The sequence below is a fragment of the Oncorhynchus keta genome, chromosome 27 (assembly GCF_023373465.1).
Source record: "Oncorhynchus keta strain PuntledgeMale-10-30-2019 chromosome 27, Oket_V2, whole genome shotgun sequence".
Lineage (NCBI taxonomy): Eukaryota > Metazoa > Chordata > Actinopteri > Salmoniformes > Salmonidae > Oncorhynchus > Oncorhynchus keta.
In genome coordinates, this window is record NC_068447.1 from 16145441 (window position 1) to 16168816 (window position 23376).

General features: G+C 50.1%; 1 protein-coding gene across 1 annotated transcript; it reads right to left on the minus strand.

Moving 5' to 3' along the window:
* Positions 1-6442: 6442 nt before the first annotated feature.
* On the minus strand, positions 6443-18747 carry LOC127912627 (piggyBac transposable element-derived protein 4-like). Its single transcript, XM_052482648.1, has 4 exons — positions 18666-18747; positions 18328-18524; positions 17930-18234; positions 6443-6521 (listed from the first exon to the last, which is right to left on the minus strand). Exons 1-4 carry the CDS (start codon positions 18745-18747, stop codon positions 6443-6445), a joined length of 663 nt encoding a protein of 220 aa, XP_052338608.1.
* Between the last annotated feature and the right edge of the window lie 4629 nt (positions 18748-23376).

Genomic DNA, 23376 nt, shown 5'->3' on the forward strand with positions numbered 1-23376 from the left:
CTGTTTCTATATCTCTCTCTCTCTCCTTCCCTATCCCTCTGTTTCTATATCACTCTCTCTCTCATTCCCTATCCCTCTGTTTCTATATCTCTCTCTCTCCTTCCCCATCCCTCTGTTTCTATATCACTCTCTCTCTCCTTCCCTATCCCTCTGTTTCTATATCTCTCTCTCTCTCCTTCCCCATCCCTCTGTTTCTATATATCTATCTCTCTCCTTCCCTATCCCTCTGTTTCTATATCTCTCTCTCCTTCACTATCCCTCTGTTTCTATATCTCTCTCTCTCTCCTTCCCCATCCCTCTGTTTCAATATCTCTCTCTATATATACATATATACAGTGTTGTAACAATGTACATATAAATAAGCATAAATATTATTTACAATGGTTGTATTTACAATGGTGTTTGTTCTTCACTGGTTGACATTTTCTTGTGGCAGCAGGTCACAAATCTTGCTGCTGTGATGGCATACTGGTATTTCACCCAGTAGATATGGGAGTTTATCAAAATCGGGTTTGTTTTTGAATTCTTTGTGGATCTGTGTAATCGGAGGGAAATATGTGTCTTTTTTATGGTCATACATTGGGCCGGAGGTTAGGAAGTGCAGCTTAGTTTCCACCGCATTTTGTGGGCAGTGTGCACATAGCCTGTATGCTCACTGAGTCTGTACATAGTCAAAGCTTTCCTTAAGTTTGGTCAGTCACAGTAGTCAGGTATTCTGCCACTGTGTACTCTCTGTTTCGGGCCAAATAGCATTATGTACAGTCAAAGGCCCTTCTTACCTTGTCTCTGATCTCGTTCACAGCTTTGTGGAAGTTACCTGTGCCGCTGATGTTTAGGCTGAGGTATGTATAGTTTTTTGTGGGCTCTCGGGCATCGGTGTGTTGGTGGAATTTGTATTTGTGGTCCTGGCAACTGGACCTTTTTTGGAACACCATTATTCTGGTCTTACTGAGACTTACTGTCAGGGACCAGGTCTGAAAGAATCTGTACAGAAGATCTAGGTGCTGCTGTAGGTCCTCTTTGGTTTGGAACAGAAGCACAACATCATCAGCAAACAGCAGACATTTGACTTTAGATTCCAGTAGGGTGAGGCCTGGTGCTGCAGACTTTTCTAGTCCCCGCGTCAATTCATTGATATATATGTTGAAGAGGGTGGGGCTTAAGCTACATCCCTGTCTCACCCCACGACCCTGTGTGAAGAAATGTGTTTTTTTTTCTCCAATTTTAACCTCACACTTGTTGTTTGTTTTCATGGGTTTTATAATGTTGTATGTTTAACCCAACAACATTTTCCATCAATTTGTATAGCAGATCCTCATGCCAAATTGAGTCAAAGGCTGTTTTGACATCAACAAAGCATGAGAAGACATTGCCTTTGTTTTGGTTTGTTTGTTTGTCAATTAGGGTGTGCAAGGTGCATACATGGTCTGTTGTACTGTAATTTGGTAAAAAGCCAATTTGACATTTGCTCTGTACATTGTTTTCACTGAGGAAATGAATGAGTCTGCTGTTAATGATAATGCAGAGGATTTTCTGTTGCTGTTGACGCATATCCCACGGTAGTTATTGGGGTCAAATTTGTCTCCGCTTTTATGGTTTGGGGTGATCAGTCCTTGGTTCCAAATATTGGGGAAGATGCCAGAGCTAAGGATGATGTTAAAGAGTTTTAGTATAGCCAATTGGAATTTGTTGTCTGTATATTTGATCATTTCATTGAGAATACCATCAACACCACATGGGAGAATCCAGTGCATTCTGGTAGTCTTTAATAGTTGATTCTAAGATTTGTATTTGATCATGTATATGTTTTTGCTCTTTGTTCTTTGTTATAGAGCCAATACATCTCCATTTTGGATAGATAATTATTTGTGTTGTTGGTTGTTTAGTGATTTCCCAGAAGTGGTTAGAGTCTATGGATTCTTCAATTACATTGAGCTGATTTCTGACGTGCTGTTCCTTCTTTTTCCGTAGTGTATTTCTGTATTGTTTTAGTGATTCACCATAGTGAAGGCGTAGACTCAGATTTTCCGGGTCTCTAGGTTTTTGGTTGGACAGGTTTCTCAATTTCTTTCTTAGATTTTCGCATTCTTCATCAAACCATTTGTCATTGTTGTTCATTTTCTTTGGTTTTCTATTCGGTTCTCTCTCTCTCTCCTTCCATCTCCCTCTGTCTCTCTCTCTCCCTCTCTATTTCCTTCTCCCTCTGTCCATCTCTCCCTCTCTCACCCTCTCTCTCTCTCCTTCCCTCACCCTGTCTCCCTCTCCCTTTCTCTCTCTCACTTTCCCTCTCTCTCTCCACCTTTCCCTCTCTCACTTTCCCTCTCTCTCTCCCTTTCTCTATTCCTCTTCCTCTCTCTCTCTCCCTTTCCCTCTCTCTCTGTTTCTCTCTGTTGCCCTTTCACTATGTTTCTCTTTCTCACATTTTCTCATTCTCTAAGTCCCTTCTCTCTCAGTTTTCTGATCTATGTCCATATCTCTCTCACTCCCTCTCCCCATCATTCTTGTTGCTGTCACCTTTTGGAAATACTATGTTTTCTCAGTTCTGATATCACTAGTTTTCTGACTCTGTGATCTGTGTGTGTGTGTTTGTCTGTGTGTGTGTGTGTGTGTTTGTCTGTGTGTGTGTGTGTTTGTCTGTGTGTGTGTGTGTTTGTCTGTGTGTGTGTGTGTTTGTCTGTGTGTGTGTGCGTTTGTCTGTGTGTGTGTGTGTTTGTCTGTGTGTGTGTGTGTTTGTCTGTGTGTGTGTGTGTTTGTCTGTGTGTGTGTGTGTTTGTCTGTGTGTGTGTGTGTTTGTCTGTGTGTGTGTGTGTTTGTCTGTGTGTGTGTGTGTTTGTCTGTGTGTGTGTGTGTTTGTCTGTGTGTGTGTGTGTGCGTTTGTCTGTGTGTGTGTGTGTTTGTCTGTGTGTGTGTGTGTTTGTCTGTGTGTGTGTGTGTTTGTCTGTGTGTGTGTGTGTGTCTGTGTGTGTGTGTGTTTGTCTGTGTGTGTTGTGTTACCCCTCTGGTTATACTTGTCTCTGAGGGCCTATATCCAGCTCAGCCTTCAGTTCATCATTTTTCTGTGGTAACTAATCACTTCTGGCTTCCACTGTCCACCCTCTGCCTATGAAAACATTCTAATGACGCTAACAAAGAAGCTAACAAAGAAGCTAAGCTAGCACGCCGCTGTCCACCGTCTGCCTATGAAAACATTCTAATGACGCTAACAAAGAAGCTAACAAAGAAGCTAAGCTAGCACGCCGCTGTCCACCGTCTGCCTATGAAAACATTCTAATGAGGCTAACAAAGAAGCTAAGCTAGCACGCCGCTGTCCACCGTCAGCCTATGAAAACATTCTAATGAGGCTAACAAAGAAGCTAAGCTAGCACGCCGCTGTCCACCGTCTGCCTATGAAAACATTCTAATGAGGCTAACAAAGAAGCTAAGCTAGCACGCCGCTGTCCACCGTCTGCCTATGAAAACATTCTAATGACGCTAACAAAGAAGCTAAGCTAGCACGCCGCTGTCCACCGTCTGCCTATGAAAACATTCTAATGACGCTAACAAAGAAGCTAAGCTAGCACGCCGCTGTCCACCGTCTGCCTATGAAAACATTCTAATGACGCTAACAAAGAAGCTAAGCTAGCACGCCGCTGTCCACTCTCTGCCTAGGAAAACAAGCTAAAGTAACGAGTAGGTACGCCCGCACATAAGTAAATGTAGACACATAATGTTCAAGAGAGCCTGTTATACCCTACTGTTCTGTTGTGAAAACTCCTCCACTTCTACTCACTAATTCAAATGTCCCCCCACACACCCGTCTACCACCCCTTTTACCACCCCTCTACCACCCCTTTACCACCCCTTTACCACCCCTCTCCCACTCACTCCCACACACCCCACCCCTCTACCACCCCTCCCCCCGACACGTCCCACCCCTCTGCCACCCCTCTTCCATGCACCCCCACACATCCCACCCCTGTACCACCCCTCTTCCATGCACCCCCACACATCCCACCCCTCTACCACCCTCTCCCCCCCCACACATCCCACCCCTCTCCCCCACCCCCCACACATCCCACCCCTCTACCACCCCTCCCCCCCACACATCACACCCCTCTACCACCCCTCTCCCCCTCCCCCACCCCTCCCCACCCCCCACACACCACTCCCCCCACACATCCCACCCTCTACCACCCCTCTCCCCTCCCCCACCCCCACACACACCACTCCCCCACACATCCCACCCCTCTACCACCCCTCTCCCCTCCCCCACCCCCCACACACACCACTCCCCCCCACACATCCCACCCCTCTCCCCCCACACATCCCACCCCTCTACCACCCCTCTCCCCTCCCCCACCCCCACACACACCACTCCCCCCACACATCCCACCCCTCTCCCCCCACACACCCCACCCCTCTACCACCCCCCCCACACATCCCACCCCTCTACCACCCCTCTCCCTCTCCCCCTCCCCCACACACACCACCCCCCACACATCCCACCCCTCTACCACCCCTCTCGCCCCCCCCCACCCCTCCCCACCCCCACACACAACTCCCCCCACACATCCCACCCCTCTACCACCCCTCTCCCCCTCCCCCACCCCCCACACACCACTCCCCCCACACATCCCACCCCTCTACCACCCCTCTCCCCCTCCCCCACCCCTCCCCACCCCCCACACACCACTCCCCCCACACATCCCACCCCTCTACCACCCCTCTCCCCCTCCCCCACCCCCACACACACCACTCCCCACACACATCCCACCCCTCTACCACCCCTCTCCCCCCCACATCCCACCCCTCTGCCACCCCTCTTCCATGCACTCCCACACACCCCACCCCTCTACCACCCCCCACACATCCCACCCCTCTACCACCCCTCTCCCTCTCCCCCTCCCCCACACACACCACCCCCCCACACATCCCACCCCTCTACCACCCCTCTCGCCCTCCCCCCCACCCCTCCCCACCCCACACACACAACACTCCCCCCACACATCACACCCCTCTACCACCCCTCTCCCCTCCCCACCCCTCCCCACCCCCCACACACACCACTCCCCCCCACACATCCCACCCCTCTACCACCCCTCTCCCCTCCCCCACCCCCCACACACACCACTCCCCCACACATCCCACCCCCTCTACCACCCCTCTCCCCCTCCCCCACCCCCCACACACACCACTCCCCCACACATCCCACCCCTCTACCACCCCTCTCCCCCCCACACATCCCACCCCTCTACCACCCCCTCCCCTCCCCCACCCCCCACACACACCACTCCCCCCACACATCCCACCCTCTACCACCCCTCTCCCCTCCCCAACCCCCCACACACCACTCCCCCCACACATCCCACCCTCTACCACCCCTATCCCCCTCCCCCACCCCTCCCCACCCCCCACACACACCACTCCCCCACACATCCCACCCCTCTACCACCCCTCCCCTCCCCCCACCCCCCACACACCACTCCCCCCACACATCCCACCCCTCTACCACCCCTCTCCCCTCCCCACCCCCACACACACCACTCCCCCACACACCCCACCCCTCTACCACCCCCTCCCCCCCCCCCACCCCCCACACACCACTCCCCCCACACATCCCACCCATCTACCACCCCTCTCCCCCTCCCCCACCCCTCCCACACACCACTCCCCCCCACACACCCCACCCCTCTACCACCCCTCTCCCCCTCCCCACCCCCCACACACACCACCCCCCACACACCCCACCCCTCTACCACCCCCTCCCCCTCCCCCCCCCCCCACACACACCACTCCCCCACACATCCCACCCCTCTACCACCCCTCTCCCCCCTCCCCCACCCCTCCCACACACCACTCCCCCACACACCCCACCCCTCTACCACCCCCTCCCCCTTCCCCACCCCCAACACACACCACTCCCCCACACATCCCACCCCCCACACACACCACTCCCCCACACATCCCACCCCCTGCTCCCACAGAGAGTAAGGAGACAGACCAGTAAAACCAATCACCCGTCACAGCAACAGTCCAGTGCACGTCTGCAGACACACTTTAGACCAGTATAAATAACTCCCTGTCGACCCAGAAATACTTTTTTCCTTTTCACAGTCTGAACGGTTACAGAAAGGAATTTTGAAAGTAATGTACAGCATTTTTGGGCCTTGTCCATGTCTATAATCAACTATTTGCATCATGTGTGTGTGTGTGTGTGTGTGTGTGTGTGTGTGTGTGTGTGTGTGTGTGTGTGTGTGTGTGTGTGTGTGTGTGTGTGTGTGTGTGTGTGTGTGTGTGTGTGTGTGTGTGTGTGTGTATCAGTGTGTGTGTGTGTGTGTATCAGTGTGTGTGTGTACACTCACATGTAGCTCATTAATGTCTGTGTGCATGTGGATGTGCATTCGTTGGACTTGTGTATATAAATGGTATCTGGATATTCACTCTGTATAAGGTGCAGCTGGTTCTACTCATCTTCAGTCAGACCATACTTCCCTAAACTGTGGTCTGGAGAGTCCAGACATTGGCATTCCTCTTCACCAGTCCTACAGTACACAGCAGATGGGTGATAGAAGTGGATGAGCAAGAGAGAGGGGCAAGACAGGGACAGATGACAATGAGAGGGGAGACAGGGGGATGGAGGGAGGGGTAAAGGTAATAGGAGTGGGGGAGAGAGGAGAGGGAGACCGGGGGATGGAGAGAGGACAGGGAGACAGGGGGATGGAGGGAGGGGTAAAGGGAATAGGAGTGGGGGAGAGAGGACAGGGAGACAGGGGGATGGAGAGAGGACAGGGAGACAGGGGATGGAGGGAGGGGTAAAGGTAATAGGAGTGGGGAGAGAGGAGAGGGAGACCGGGGGCTGGAGAGAGGACAGGGAGACAGGGGGATGGAGGGAGGGGTAAAGGGAATAGGAGTGGGGGAGAGAGGAGAGGGAGACAGGGGGATGGAGAGAGGACAGGGAGACAGGGGGATGGAGGGAGGGGTAAAGGGAATAGGAGTGGGGGAGAGAGGAGAGGGAGACAGGGGGATGGAGAGAGGACAGGGAGACAGGGGGATGGAGGGAGGGGTAAAGGTAATAGGAGTGGGGGAGAGAGGACAGGGAGACAGGGGGATGGAGAGAGGACAGGGAGACAGGGGGATGGAGGGAGGGGTAAAGGTAATAGGAGTGGGGGAGAGAGGAGAGGGAGACAGGGGGATGGAGAGAGGACAGGTAGACAGGGGGATGGAGGGAGGGGTAAAGGTAATAGGAGTGGGGAGAGAGGACAGGGAGACATGGGGATGGAGAGAGGACAGGGAGACAGGGGGATGGAGGGAGGACAGGGAGACAGGGGAATGGAGGGAGGGTTTAAGGGAATAGGTGTGTGGGAGAGAGGACAGGGGGGACAGGAGGATAGAGGGAGGGGTTAAGGGAATAGGAGTGGGGGAGAGAGGACAGGGAGACAGGGGGATGTAGGGAGGGGTAAAGGGAATAGGAGTGGGGGAGAGAGGACAGGGAGACAGGGGGATGGAGGGAGGACAGGGAGACAGGGGGATGGAGGGAGGGGTTAAGGGAATAGGAGTGGGGAGAGAGGAGAGGGAGACAGGGGGGTGGAGGGAGGACAGGGAGACAGGGGGATGGAGAGAGGAAAGGGAGACAGGGGGATGTAGGGAGGGGTAAAGGGAATAGGAGTGGGGGAGAGAGGACAGGGAGACAGGGGGATGGAGGGAGGACAGGGAGACAGGGGGATGGAGAGAGGAGAGGGAGACAGGGGGATGTAGGGAGGACAGGGAGACAGGGGGATGGAGAGAGGACAGGGAGACAGGGGGATGTAGGGAGGGGAAAAGGGAATAGGAGTGGGGGAGAGAGCAGAGGGAGACAGGGGGTGGAGGGAGAACAGGGAGACAGGGGGATGGAGAGAGGAGAGGGAGACAGGGGGATGGAGGGAGGACAGGGATACAGGGGATGGAGAGAGGACAGGGAGACAGGGGATGGAGAGAGGATAGGGAGACAGGGGGATGTAGGGAGGGGTAAAGGGAATAGGAGTGGGGGAGAGAGGACAGGGAGACAGGGGGGTGGAGGGAGGACAGGGAGACAGGGGGATGGAGAGAGGAAAGGGAGACAGGGGGATGTAGGGAGGGGTAAAGGGAATAGGAGTGGGGGAGAGAGGACAGGGAGACAGGGGGATGGAGGGAGGACAGGGAGACAGGGGGATGGAGAGAGGAGAGGGAGACAGGGGGATGTAGGGAGGACAGGGAGACAGGGGGATGGAGAGAGGACAGGGAGACAGGGGGATGTAGGGAGGGGTAAAGGGAATAGGAGTGGGGGAGAGAGGAGAGGGAGACAGGGGGGTGGAGGGAGAACAGGGAGACAGGGGGATGGAGAGAGGAGAGGGAGACAGGGGGATGGAGGGAGGACAGGGAGACAGGGGGATGGAGAGAGGACAGGGAGACAGGGGGATGGAGGGAGGACACGGAGACAGGGGGATGGAGGGATGGAGGGAGGGGTTAAGGTAATAGGAGTGGGGGAGAGAGGAGAGGGAGACAGGGGGATGTAGGGAGGGGTAAAGGGAATAGGAGTGGGGGAGAGAGGAGAGGGAGACAGGGGGATGTAGGGAGGGGTTAAGGGAATAGGAGTGGGGGAGAGAGGAGAGGGAGACAGGGGGATGGAGGGAGGGGTGAAGGTAATAGGAGTGGGGGAGAGAGGAGAGGGAGACAGGGGGATGGAGGGAGGGGTTAAGGGAATAGGAGTGGGGAGAGAGGACAGGGAGACAGGGGGATGGAGGGAGGACAGGGGGATGGAGGGAGGGGTTAAGGGAATAGGAGTGGGGGAGAGAGGACAGGGAGACAGGGGGATGGAGGGAGGACAGGGGGATGGAGGGAGGGGTTAAGGGAATAGGAGTGGGGGAGAGAGGACAGGGAGACAGGGGGATGTAGGGAGGAGAGGGAGACAGGGGGATGGAGGGAGGAGAGGGAGACAGGGGGATGGAGGGAGGACAGGGAGACAGGGGGATGGAGGGAGGAAAGGGAGACAGGGGGGTGGAGGGAGGACAGGGAGACAGGGGGATGGAGGGAGGAAAGGGAGACAGGGGGATGGAGGGAGGGGTAAAGGGAATAGGAGTGGGTGAGAGAGGACAGGGAGACAGGGGGATGGAGAGAGGACAGGGAGACAGGGGGATGGAGGGAGGGGTAAAGGGAATAGGAGTGGGGGAGAGAGGAGAGGGAGACAGGGGGGTGGAGGGAGGGGTAAAGGGAATAGGAGTGGGGGAGAGAGGAGAGGGAGACAGGGGGGTGGAGGGAGGACAGGGAGACAGGGGGATGGAGAGAGGAAAGGGAGACAGGGGGATGGAGGGAGGGGTAAAGGGAATAGGAGTGGGGGAGAGAGGAGAGGGAGACAGGGGGGTGGAGGGAGAACAGGGAGACAGGGGGATGGAGGGAGGGGTAAAGGGAATAGGAGTGGGTGAGAGAGGACAGGGAGACAGGGGGATGGAGAGAGGACAGGGAGACAGGGGATGGAGGGAGGGGTAAAGGGAATAGGAGTGGGGAGAGAGGAGAGGGAGACAGGGGGTGGAGGGAGGGGTAAAGGGAATAGGAGTGGGTGAGAGAGGACAGGGAGACAGGGGGATGGAGAGAGGACAGGGAGACAGGGGGATGGAGGGAGGGGTAAAGGGAATAGGAGTGGGGGAGAGAGGAGAGGGAGACAGGGGGTGGAGGGAGGGGTAAAGGGAATAGGAGTGGGGAGAGAGGAGAGGGAGACAGGGGGGTGGAGGGAGGACAGGGAGACAGGGGGATGGAGAGAGGAAAGGGAGACAGGGGGATGGAGGGAGGGGTAAAGGGAATAGGAGTGGGGAGAGAGGAGAGGGAGACAGGGGGGTGGAGGGAGAACAGGGAGACAGGGGGATGGAGGGATGGAGGGAGGGGTTAAGGTAATAGGAGTGGGGGGAGAGAGGAGAGGGAGACAGGGGGATGTAGGGAGGGGTAAAGGGAATAGGAGTGGGGGAGAGAGGAGAGGGAGACAGGGGGATGTAGGGAGGGGTTAAGGGAATAGGAGTGGGGGGGAGAGAGGAGAGGGAGACAGGGGGATGGAGGGAGGGGTTAAGGTAATAGGAGTGGGGGAGAGAGGAGAGGGAGACAGGGGATTTAGGGAGGGGTTAAGGGAATAGGAGTGGGGGAGAGAGGACAGGGAGACAGGGGGATGGAGGGAGGACAGGGGGATGGAGGGAGGTGTTAAGGGAATAGGAGTGGGGGAGAGAGGACAGGGAGACAGGGGGATGGAGAGAGGACAGGGAGACAGGGGGATGGAGGGAGGGGTAAAGGGAATAGGAGTGGGGGGAGAGAGGAGAGGGAGACAGGGGGTGGAGGGAGGGGTAAAGGGAATAGGAGTGGGGAGAGAGGAGAGGGAGACAGGGGTGGAGGGAGAACAGGGAGACAGGGGGATGGAGGGAGGGGTAAAGGGAATAGGAGTGGGTGAGAGAGGACAGGGAGACAGGGGGATGGAGAGAGGACAGGGAGACAGGGGGATGGAGGGAGGGGTAAAGGGAATAGGAGTGGGGGAGAGAGGAGAGGGAGACAGGGGGGTGGAGGGAGGGGTAAAGGGAATAGGAGTGGGTGAGAGAGGACAGGGAGACAGGGGGATGGAGAGAGGACAGGGAGACAGGGGGATGGAGGGAGGGGTAAAGGGAATAGGAGTGGGGGAGAGAGGAGAGGGAGACAGGGGGATGGAGGGAGGGGTAAAGGGAATAGGAGTGGGGGAGAGAGGAGAGGGAGACAGGGGGGTGGAGGGAGGACAGGGAGACAGGGGGATGGAGAGAGGAAAGGGAGACAGGGGATGGAGGGAGGGGTAAAGGGAATAGGAGTGGGGGGAGAGAGGAGAGGGAGACAGGGGGTGGAGGGAGAACAGGGAGACAGGGGATGGAGGGATGGAGGGAGGGGTTAAGGTAATAGGAGTGGGGGGAGAGAGGAGAGGGAGACATGGGGATGTAGGGAGGGGTAAAGGGAATAGGAGTGGGGGAGAGAGGAGAGGGAGACAGGGGGATGTAGGGAGGGGTTAAGGGAATAGGAGTGGGGGAGAGAGGAGAGGGAGACAGGGGGATGGAGGGAGGGGTTAAGGTAATAGGAGTGGGGAGAGAGGAGAGGGAGACAGGGGGATGGAGGGAGGGGTGAAGGGAATAGGAGTGGGGGAGAGAGGACAGGGAGACAGGGGGAGGGAGGGAGGACAGGGGGATGGAGGGAGGGGTTAAGGGAATAGGAGTGGGGGAGAGAGGACAGGGAGACAGGGGGATGGAGGGAGGACAGGGGGATGGAGGGAGGGGTTAAGGGAATAGGAGTGGGGGGAGAGAGGACAGGGAGACAGGGGGATGGAGGGAGGACAGGGGGATGGAGGGAGGGGTTAAGGGAATAGGAGTGGGGAGAGAGGACAGGGAAACAGGGGGATGGAGGGAGGACAGGGAGACAGGGGGATGGAGGGAGGGGTTAAGGGAATAGGAGTGGGGGAGAGAGGACAGGGAGACAGGGGGATGGAGGGAGGACAGGGAGGCAGGGGGATGGAGGGAGGGGTTAAGGGAATAGGAGTGGGGGAGAGAGGAGAGGGAGACAGGGGGATGATATGGTTGTATCTCTTAGTTCTGGATGCTGCACCACTGTAACATATGGTCAATCCCTCGAGCACCGAGGGCTATAACGGAACACAAATCACACACACACACACACACACACACACACACACACACACACACACACACACACACACACACACACACACACACACACACACACACACACACACACACACACACACACACACACACACACACACACACACACACACTAGTCCTCATCTGGCATGGGCGTGAGCAGGGACATGATGGTTTACCTACGTCTACAGCTGCGTGTGTTTGTGTGTGACATAATTTTTTTAATGAATGTGTTAAATTATTATGTGACATCCAGTCATATTCATGTCCTGATTGGTCAACAAGCTTATTTAATGTGTCAAATAATGTTACTTGACATGTATCTTTTTGACACGTAAAGAGCCAGACAACATTCCAGACATTTATGCCTGGTTCTAACATGCGTCCTTTGTCCTGATCCTGACCACATTCTGATTGTGCCCACACTTTTAAACTGGTGTAGACAATCAAAAGACACATTGTGATCAGATTGTGATCAGATCACACATCCCACCTCTCGAGGTAGTCAGATGCATTGTGTCTAGATATCTTACAAGTGTAGAAAGATATGGCCAGAGAAACCATTTAAATCATATTAGTATTTCGCCCTCTAAAGTCATTGACAGGTGGCACCATTGAGTGACTACGTCAATATGTGTCTTACAATAAATAAACAAACATTATTTTGTAAGAATAGCTGTGAAATTATTTGGGACCAGGATATCTGGTCACAATGCAGACACAGTGGACGGATAATAGACATATTTTAAGACCATGTCTAACACTTCTGGAAACGTGGGCTCAATCAGAATGTAGACCAGATGAGGACAAAGGACCCATGTTAGCACCAGGTATAAACGGGGCTAGAGAGTGTGACTAATAGCATGAGTGATTGTGCGCTAAGGCCTGTACTGATAACCATAATCCCTACTGCTGTAACTTTGTGTTAAACTATCAGACCCTCTACAGCAATCATCTCCCCCATGGCTAGGTCATGTTTCAATGTCCCTAGCTAGTGTCCCACAATAATCACACACTGCTGGAGAGATACAAGCACAGATCTAGCATCAACTTACCAAACCTAAATCAACCATTCAGAGAAAAAATGCAAAACAGACCTTTTTCAGATCAGAATGTAGTGACGCTGAACCCAGCTGAAACTGTATCAGGGTTTCATCCATCCTGTGGATTTTTAGACATACATTTTTTATTTAACCTTTATTTAACTTGCTGCTGAACATTTATCTGTGGAAAGATTTTTTAAAAATGGAATTGGATTTGTGATTGGTCCATTGACCTGTCTCTCGTCCGATATGAACTTTAGGATTTGCGATGCGGCTGGTTTTCTCTCCATCTCTCAGGAAACCAGAGGATTAGTCTAGCGATCAAGTCCCGCTCTGTGATTTAAGGAAGAGATTTGCTTTGAGTCCAAACCTGGTGGACACAGCTTTCCTCCTGTGGGAAATAACAAGCTCGGAGGACCTCAAAAAGTATATCTGCCGTGATAAGATCTGTACATGACCTGCCATGGGGTTATGGTCTGAAATAGGCAACATATTTGGGGTTCGCATTCGTTTCATTGATTGAGACTTGAGGTGAAAAAATTCTATTTTTCTTTAATCTCATGTCAAATGGGTAAAACATGTAAGAATGTAGAGCTAAAAAGTCCCATATGCAGCAGGGTTTCATTTCTCTCTTTATAGAAAGTGTTTTTGATTTATGAGCCCACAACGTCTTTTTCCTGCATGAAATAAATCACTGAGCTGGGTTCCAGAGAGAGAGAGAGAGGGAGAGGGAGAGAGAGACGGCGGGAGAGAGAGAGGAAGGAGAGAGAAGGAGAGAGAGAGAGAGAGACAGAGAGGGAGAGAGAGAGAGGCAGAGAGAAGGAGAGAGAAGGAGAGAGAGAGAGACAGAGAGGGTGAGAGAGAGAGGGAGAGGGAAGGAAAGAGAAGGAGAGAGAGAGGAGAGGGGGAGAGAGAGGAAGGAGAGAGAGAGAGAGAAGGAGAGAGAGAGAGAGAGAGAGAGAGAGAGAGAGAGAGAGAGAGAGAGAGAGAGAGAGAGAGAGAGAGAAGGAGAGAGAGAGAGACAGAGAGGGAGAGAGAGAGAGAAGGAGAGAGAGAGAGACAGAGAGGAGAGAGAGAGAAGGAGAGAGAGAGAGAGAGAGAGGGAGAGAGAGAGGAAGGAGAGAGAGAGAGAGAGAGAGAGACAGAGAGGGAGAGAGAAGGAGAGAGAGAGAGGAGAGGGAGGGAGAGAGAAGGAGAGAGAAGGAGAGAGAGAGAGAGAGAGAGAGAGAGAGAGAGGGAGAGAGCGATGAAGAGGGAGAGATACGGAGAGAGAGAGAGGAGAGGGAGGGAGAGAGAGAGGAAGGAGAGAGAAGGAGAGAGAAGGAGAGAGAGAGAGAGGGGGAGAGAGAGGAAGGAGAGAGGAGAGAGAGGAAGGAGGGAGCGATGGAGAGGGGAGGTCCTCAAATCGTACCAAGTTTGGCATCCATATCCCTCTCCAGGTTTTTATAAGTGGAACTATGAAAGTGGGTGAAAAAGAGAATGGCTCAGCTGTTTCGCGGCTTTCCTGTTTATATTTTTAATGTTTAGTGAGGGAAGTAGGCATTTATCAAAGCTGTATTCAAATAAACATCACTGATCATAATTCATCATGTTCTGTTATATTGGCAGTGGGCAAGGTGATAAAAGTAACAGAGTGCAAATGGTCGACTTTTGCAGGTAATTCCCTGGTAGACTGTAATTCATTGCAGATAGAGCTTCACAACCAGTAAATATACAATTTGACAATTAATCTTGATGGTTGTACAGTCATCTCAAATAAATACTGTGAAGGACCTTGGCGTTACTTTGGACCCTGATCCCTCTTTTCACGAACATATCAAGAATATTTCAAGGATAGCTTTTCTCCATCTTCGCAAATGTTTGGTCCAAAAATGATGCAGAAAAGCTAAACCAGCTTTTTTCACTTCTAGATTAGACTACTGCAATGCTCCCCTCTCTGGCTACCTGGATAAAACACTAAATGAACTTCAGTTAGTGCCAAACATGGCTGCAAGAATCTTGAATAGAACCAAAACATTTGATCATATTAATCCAGTGTTAGCCTCCTGTTAAGACTAGGGCTGATTTCAAGGTTTTAAAGCTACCCTACAAAGCATTACATGGGCTTGCTCCTACCCATCTCCCGATTTGGTCCTGCCATACATAACTACATGTATGCTACGGTCACAAGACGCAGGCCTCCTTATTGTCTCTAGAATTTCTAAGCAAACAGCTGGAGGCAGGGCTTTCTCCTATAGAGCTCCATTTTTATGGAAAGGTCTGCCTATCCATGTGAGAGACGCAGACTCGGTCTCGACCTTTAATTATTTACTGAAGACTCATCTCTTCAGTAGGTCCTATGATTGAGTGTAGTCTGCCCAGCAGTGCAAAGGTGAACGGCAAGGCACTGGACCAACGAACTGCCCTTGCTGTCTCTGCCTGGCCGGCTCCCCTTTCTCCACTGGTGTTTTCTGTCTCTGACCCTATTACGGGGGCTGAGTCACTGGCTTACTAGGGCTCTTCCATGCCGTTCCTAGGATCGGTGCGTCACATGAGTGGGTTGAGTCACAGACGTGATCTTCCTGTCCGGTTTTGCGCCCCCCCCTGGCTCGTGTGGTGGAGGAGATCTTTGTGGGCTTACAGTCAGCCTTGTCTCAGGGTAGTAACTTGGTGGTCTGTTGATATCCCTCTAGTGGTGTGGGGGCTGTGCTTTGGCAAAGTGGGCGAGGTTATATCCTGCCTGGTTGGCCCTGTCCGGGAATATCATCGGACGGGCCAAAGTGCCTCCCGACCAGACCCACCCCTGTCTCAGTCTCGTCTCCAGTATCTATGCTGCAATAGTCTGTGTGCTCCTGTCTTATCTGGTGTCCTGTGTGAAATTAAGTCAAATCAAATCAAAATCAAATTAAATGTATTGGTCACATACACGTGTTTAACCTGTTGCGACGAACAATCCCGTATCCGGGAGCGTAATTATAGCCTCAAGCTCATTACCATAACGCAACGTTAACTATTCATGAAAATCGCAAATGAAAGGAAATAAATATATTGGCTCACAAGCTTAGCCTTTTGTTAACAACACTATCATCTCAGATTTTCAAAAAATGCTTTTCAACCATAGCTACACAAGCATTTGTGTAAGAGTATTGATAGCTAGCATAGCATTAAGCCTAGCATTCAGCAGGCAACATTTTCACAAAAACAAGAAAAGCATTCAAATGGCTGAAGAAACAACCTGTCTGTAACGGTTTTCGTATAAAGGATCGGAGGACCAAAGCGCAGCGTGGTAAGTTCCCATAATGTTTTTTAATAAAGACAATAGAACACTCGAACAAAACAACAAACAATGACGTGAATATAGAAAACCGAAAACAGTACTGTGTGGACCAAACACTCACACGGAAAACAAACACCCACAACCCAAAAGTGAAACCCAGGCTACCTAAGTATGATTCTCAATCAGGGACAACAATTGACAGCTGCCTCTGATTGAGAACCATACTAGGCCAAACTCAAAAACCAACATAGAAAAACAAACATAGACTGCCCACCCAACTCACGCCCTGACCATACTACAACAAAGATATAATAACGGAACTAAGGTCAGAACGTGACACTGTCATTCATCACAAACTTTGTGAATATCTGGGCTGTCCCTCTTCACAATGCAGAAAGACTGCATCTAATCAGTGGACACCACTTGTTTTATTACAACACACCTGTCATAATTGTTTACTTTACTAAAGTAGAGGTTAATTATTATTGCTAAAGGTACTGCATAGGTGCTGTCGTGTCTTTGGCTATGCCGGATTAAGTGCTATTCTATAAAATAATTTCTCCCTAATTAATATCACCTGATTGAGCCAATCATGTAAATGTAATTAACTAGAGAGTCGGGGGACCACGAAATAATATTTATAGATCTGTTATCTTCCGAATAAACTCTTAAAGACAGAGTAATATTTTACATCAATAGCCGTCAATATTAATCGTCATCTTAATTCAGTCTCAACTGAAAGTTGTAAATTCTTGGTTATCTTCACAAACCCTGGCTAACAAGTTGAATCAGCAATGCAAAATTGGGTTTAATTATTTATTTACTAAATACCTAACTAATCACACAGAATTACACATACACATAATTAATCATAACTTGATTACAAATTACGTCATAAAGGAAAATTTAGTTTTTCTAGGTGGCTCCCGTGTGTGTTTCCAAGCGCATGGAAGAGAGCGAGTTCTTTGGTATTTTTCTCCAGTAAAGACAATAACGATTCTCCGTCTTAAAATGTATTGTGTATTTACGTATTAGGGTACCTGAGGTTTGATTATAAACGTTGTTTGGAAAAGTTTATTAGTAACGTTTGGGATTCATTTTGTATGCATTTTGATGGAGGGAAACTGGGTGGATTATTGACTGAAGCACGCCAGCTAAACTGAGTTTTTATGGATATAAAGAAGTACATTATCGAACAAAAGGACCATTTGTGATGTATCTGGGACTTTTTGGAGTGATCATCAAAGTTAAGGCATTTATTATATCGCTATTTCTGACTTTCGTGGCGCAGCTGCCTGGTTGAAATATGTTTTCATGCTTTTGTATGTGGGGCGCTGTCCTCAGATAATCGCATGGTGTGCTTTCGCCGTAAAGCCTTTTTGAAATCTAACACAGCGGCTGGATTAACAAGAAGTTAAGCTTTATTTTGATGTATTACACTTGTGATTTTATGGAAGTTAAATATTTATAATTCTGTAGTTTTTGAGTTTTGCTCTCTGCAATTTCACTGAATGTTGGCCAGGTGGGACGCTACAGGGACTGTAAAACAAATACTATGTGCTGCAAAGTCCATGCACACACACCTGCATACTGCCCATAAGAAGTTTTAAGAACATAAATCAATCAACTCTAATTAACACATGTAGGACAGTATGCAAGTGTGTGTGCATGGAGTTTGCAGATGTTCTTTCTCACAGCACATAGTATTTGTTTTACAGTCCTTCTTTGTGGGGCAGAATTTGCATCACCTCCTCTTACCTGCCCCAGCTGCAGCCTCAAGTGGATCAGGACAAGATTCAGCCCCCTTAACAGTTTTCACAAGCACTGCAGAGGCTGCTGTGCGGGGGAGGCGCTCCCTTCTTTGAATGTGTGGGGTTACAAGTGCCTTTCCCAGCTGCTCCAGGATCACCCTCCTCTTGTTCTGCTTATCAGGCGTCCAGGTCGGGTTGATCTTGTTCCATATCACAAAGGCATTGTATGAGGACACATCAATGATGTTAGGGAAGAGGACCAGGGGCCAGCGGTCAGTCATCCTCCTGCAGCTGTAAGTTCCAATCCCCTTTTCCAGGTTGTCCACACCTCCTTTGTTGTGGTTGTAGTCCAGGATGATGGCTTGCTTCCTGTCCTCACGATCACTGATCTCTGCAGTTTTGTGCAGTGTGCTTAGGAGGACCACATTCTTGTTTCTCTTTGGGAGGTAAGAAACTAGAGTGGTGGTGGGGGTGAAGGCAAACTTTGATGAGAAGGCCTCTCTCCCCCTTGTTGCGAGGAGTGCAGGGGAGAGCTCAGGCTTGTTCTTTCTAACTGTGCCAACCATGGTGATCTTCCTCTTCAGGAGCTGCTGGCTGAGTTCATAAGAATTGAAGAAATTGTCACATGTGACATTGTGCCCCCTCAGTCCATCTGTCACATCAAACACAACCCGCATCCCCTGGTTCTTCTCCGGGCCTCCACTGGTCGGCTTCCCTGTGTAGACTGGCATCTTCCAAGCATAGCTGGATTGTGCGTCACAGGCCACCCATATCTTGATGCCATACTTTGCTGGCTTGCTGGGCATATACTGCCGGAAAGGACAGCGACCTTTTGACAAAAGAGATTACTATCAGTAATTAGTATCAGTGTCACAGAAAACAATCACATAAATCAATGATATTACATCAGTACATAATGACTTTAACAGTGGAAATCACTTACATTACAGATATGAAAATAAAGATTGACCTCTGAATGGAACCAGTTGCTCAGATGCTCCACCCACTTCTCTCAGACCTCTCTTATCGGCGCCAGTTTGTTTATCACACATCTTATATTTCTTAACTCACGTTTATCAAATCTTAACATTCTTGAGAACGTGTGAAAGACTTTCAGTGGTATCGTGGCATGGAAAATCACCCTTTCACTCTCTGCATCCCAGAGACTACATGTAGCCTCGCCTCTGGACCTATACACACCCGCTAAGATTAGCAGCCCTATGTAGGCATGCAGGTCAATCTCATCCACCCTTTTCCAGTTGTCTCCATATTTACGGAAACCCTCCAAATTTGTCATCTCCAGGATAATTTTTTCGATGTCTGGTGTGATGAACATGTAGAATGTTTAGGCGATGTTCTGGGCAACTGCATGTCTTGTGGGCCCTGGGGTCATCCTTATGACATTTTGACTGCATGTCTTGTGGGCCCTGGGGTCATCCTTATGACATTTTGACTGCATGTCTTGTGGGCCCTGGGTTCATCCTTATGACATTTTGACTGCATGTCTTGTGGGCCCTGGGGTCATCCTTATGACATGTTGACTGCCTGTCTTGTGGGCCCTGGGTTCATCCTTATGACATGTTGACTGCATGTCTTGTGGGCCCTGGGGTTCATCCTTCTGACATTTTGACTGCATGTCTTGTGGGCCCTGGGGTTCATCCTTATGACATGTTGACTGCATGTCTTGTGGGCCCTGGGGTCATCCTTATGACATTTTGACTGCATGTCTTGTGGGCCCTGGGGTCATCCTTATGACATGTTGAGTGCATGTCTTGTGGGCCCTGGGGTCATCCTTATGACATGTTGACTGCATGTCTTGTGGGCCCTGGGGTCATCCTTATGACATGTTGACTGCATGTCTTGTGGGCCCTGGGGTCATCCTTATGACATGTTGACTGCATGTCTTGTGGGCCCTGGGGTCATCCTTATGACATGTTGACTGCATGTCTTGTGGGCCCTGGGGTCATCCTTATGACATGTTGACTGCATGTCTTGTGGGCCCTGGGGTCGTCCTTATGACATTTTGACTGCATGTCTTGTGGGCCCTGGGGTCATCCTTATGACATTTTGACTGCATGTCTTGTGGGCCCTGGGGTCATCCTTATGACATGTTGACTGCATGTCTTGTGGGCCCTGGGGTCGTCCTTATGACATTTTGACTGCATGTCTTGTGGGCCCTGGGGTCATCCTTATGACATTTTGACTGCATGTCTTGTGGGCCCTGGGTTCATCCTTATGACATGTTGACTGCATGTCTTGTGGTTCCTGGGGTCGTCCTTATGACATTTTGTGCTGCCATCCTTCCCTGGTTGTCATATGGTGACAAGGACAATGTTATTTTGCTGTTCTTTGACAAAAATGTTTGTCTTTCTTCTACATCTGAAGATGATGCATCGTGCTCTGGGTAGTATTCTTCCCCATCTTCTTCTTCAGATACCTCCTCCTCTTCTAAATCATTGTTCTCGTTGTTCTCTTGTTCCTCCTGGACATCTGAGAAATCTCACCTGTTGGGCACTGAAATGTGCACTCATGGCTTCAGCTCCCTCTGCGGTTTCCTGAAATCCACGATAATCTCCTTAGTGTTGACATTGACTGAGAGGTTTTTTTCCTGGCACCACACTCCCAGGGTCCTCACCTCCTCCCTGTAGGCCGTCTCATCATTGTTGGTAATCAAGCCTACTACTGTTGTGTCGTCTACAAATGTGATGATTGATTTGGAGGTATGCTTGGCCACGCAGTCTTTACATTTTTTTTATTTTACCTTTTTTTTAACTAGGCAAGTCATTTAAAATCAAGTTCTTATTTTCGATGACGGCCTAGGAACAGCGGGTTAACTGCCTTGTTCAGGGGCAGAATGACAGATTTCTACCTTGTCAGCTTGGGGATTCGATCTTGCAACCTTCCGGTTACTAGTCCAATGCTCTAACCACTAGGCTACCTGCCACCCCATGGGTGAACAGGGAGTACAGGAGGGGGCTGAGCATGCACCCTTGTACAGGGAGTACAGGAGGGGGCTGAGCATGCACCCTTGTGGGGCCCCAGTGTTGAGGATCAGCGAAGAGGAGGTGTTTTCCTATCTTCACCACCTGTGGGCTACCCATCTAGAAGTCCAGGACCCAGTTGCTCTTGTCCACATGGGATAGGGCAGTGTGCAGTGTGGTGGCGAGTGCATCGTCTGTAGATCTATTGGGGCGGTAAGCAAATTGAAATGGGTCTAGTGTGGCAGGATAGGTGGAGGTGACATGATCCTTGACTAGTCTCTGAAAGAGGTGAGTATTACGGGGCGATAATCATTTAGTTCAATTGCCTTTGGTTCCTTAGGTACAGGGACAATGGTGGCCATCTTGAAGCATGTGGGGACAATAGACTGGGATAGGGAGAGATTGAATATATCTGTAAACAAACCAGCCAGCTGGTCTGCGCATGCTTTGAGGACGCGGCTAGGGATAACATCTGGGCCGGCAGCCTTGCGAGGGTTAACACGCTTAAATGTCTTACTCACGTCGGCCACGGAGAAGGAGAGCCCACAGTCCTTGATAGCGGCTGCGTCGGTGGCCCTGTATTATTCTCAAAGCAAGCGAAGAAGGTGTTCAGCCTGTTCGGAAGCAAGACGTCGGTGTCTGCGGCGTGGTTAGTTTTCCTTTCATAATCCCTGATTGTCTGTAGACCCTGCCACATAGGTCTCTTGTCTGAGCCATTGAACTGGGACTCATCTTTGTCCCTATACCGACATTTAGCCTGCTTGATTGCTTTGCAGAGGGAATAACTCCACCGTTTGTATTCTTCCAAATTCCCAGTCTTCTTGGCCTGGTTATATTCTCCACCAGGCACAGCCAGGACTGCCCCCCTCAGAGCCTGGTTCCTCTCTACGTTTCTCCCTAAGTTCCAGCCCTTTCTAGGGAGTTTTTCCTAGCCAATGTGCTTCTACATCTGCATTCCTTCCTCTTTGGGGTTTTAGGCTGAGTTTCTGTATAGCACTTTGTGACATCTGCTGATGTAAAAAGGGCTTTATAAATACATTTGATTTGATAGAAAACAATCATTATCTGTGATTAAAAGGACAGTGTCTTCTGTCTATAGTTGAGTGTGATTTGGCATAGTCAGTTTTCAATGAAAATGTCCACATTCAAGTGGTCAGACAGATGTGCCAGTAATATATAATATATATATATAAAATACTGTATACACTTGACAGTACTCTACGTGATCCATAGAAGACAAACATACTTACGTGTCTCAGGTTATTATATACAGTAATTAATACACACCCTCTGCTGGAAACAAAGTGTTTTGGAGCTATTTCAGCCTCCGTCCTGTGGGGTAGAGTTAATATGATCAACATGTTATGGGAAAGACCTTGAGTTACCTCCAAATACCTCCCTTTAAGTATGGCAGAGGACGGGGCCATTACAAACATTCAAAGTTTCATTAATATAGGATGTGGCTGGGAGTTTAGCTGCATATGGGCCAGGGATTTCTGAAACACACATTTACACACATACGCACAAACACACACACACACAAACGCCTGTCCGTCACAAGTGCACGCAAACACACATGCATGCACACACACACACACACACACACACACACACACACACACACACACACACACACACACACACACACACACACACACACACACACACACACACACACACACACACACACACACACACACACACACACACACACACACACACACACACAGGCAGAATGTACAGACTCATGTATAGCAATGTCACCTAATAATCCATCCGCCCAAGCCAAACCAGGCTGGTGTGTGTGTGCGTGTGTGTGTGTGCATGTGCGTGTGTTTCACCAAAACATGGAGAACTGCAGATCCATAGCCTTGCAGGTGTCAGGTGTAATCAGTGTGTGTGACAGGGGACACCCTCTCCAGCTGGGTACTGTTTCTGCTCTGCGTTGGCACCTCCAGGCATTGGACAAACACACACATACACTGCTGCTTTACCTCCTGGCACAGAGCACACCTGTCACAGTCTGTGAGTGGAGACAGGACACCTGAACAGGAGGAACGAGGGAGAGGGAGAAGAGAAAATAAATGGAGGGAGAGGGAAAATAAAGCTCATTAATTAACTATCAGAAACAACCCTCTGTAAAAGGACTGCCACGGATACAGTAATATGGTAGCTCTTTTCATATGGTAGCTCTTTTCACATGGTAGCTCTTTTCACATGGTCACTCTTTTCACATGGTCACTCTTTTCATATGGTCACTCTTTTCATATGGTCACTCTTTTCAATTAAACAGGTATCTGTTTTTTATTCTGTTTCTATTGCCAATGCAGGTTGCCAGAAGCAACTGAGATCAGTCACAGAGTAAAGTCATCTCTGGGATCGTCCTCCTGAACTCCTGGATTAACGACAGGGCTTCCATTGACTATTATATTACACCTAGACAAATCACATCACATTTTATTTGTCACATGCGCTCCAAAAAACAGGTGTAGACCTTACCGTGACATGCTTACTTACGAGCCCTTAACCAACAATGCAGAGTTTTAAAAAAGTAAGTAAATTATGTTTTCTAAATAAACTGGAGGAAAAAATCACAACACAATGAAATAACAAAAACAAGGCTATATACAATGGATACCGATACAGAGTCAATGTGCAGGGGTACGGGTTAGTCGAGGTAATTGAGGTAATATGTACATG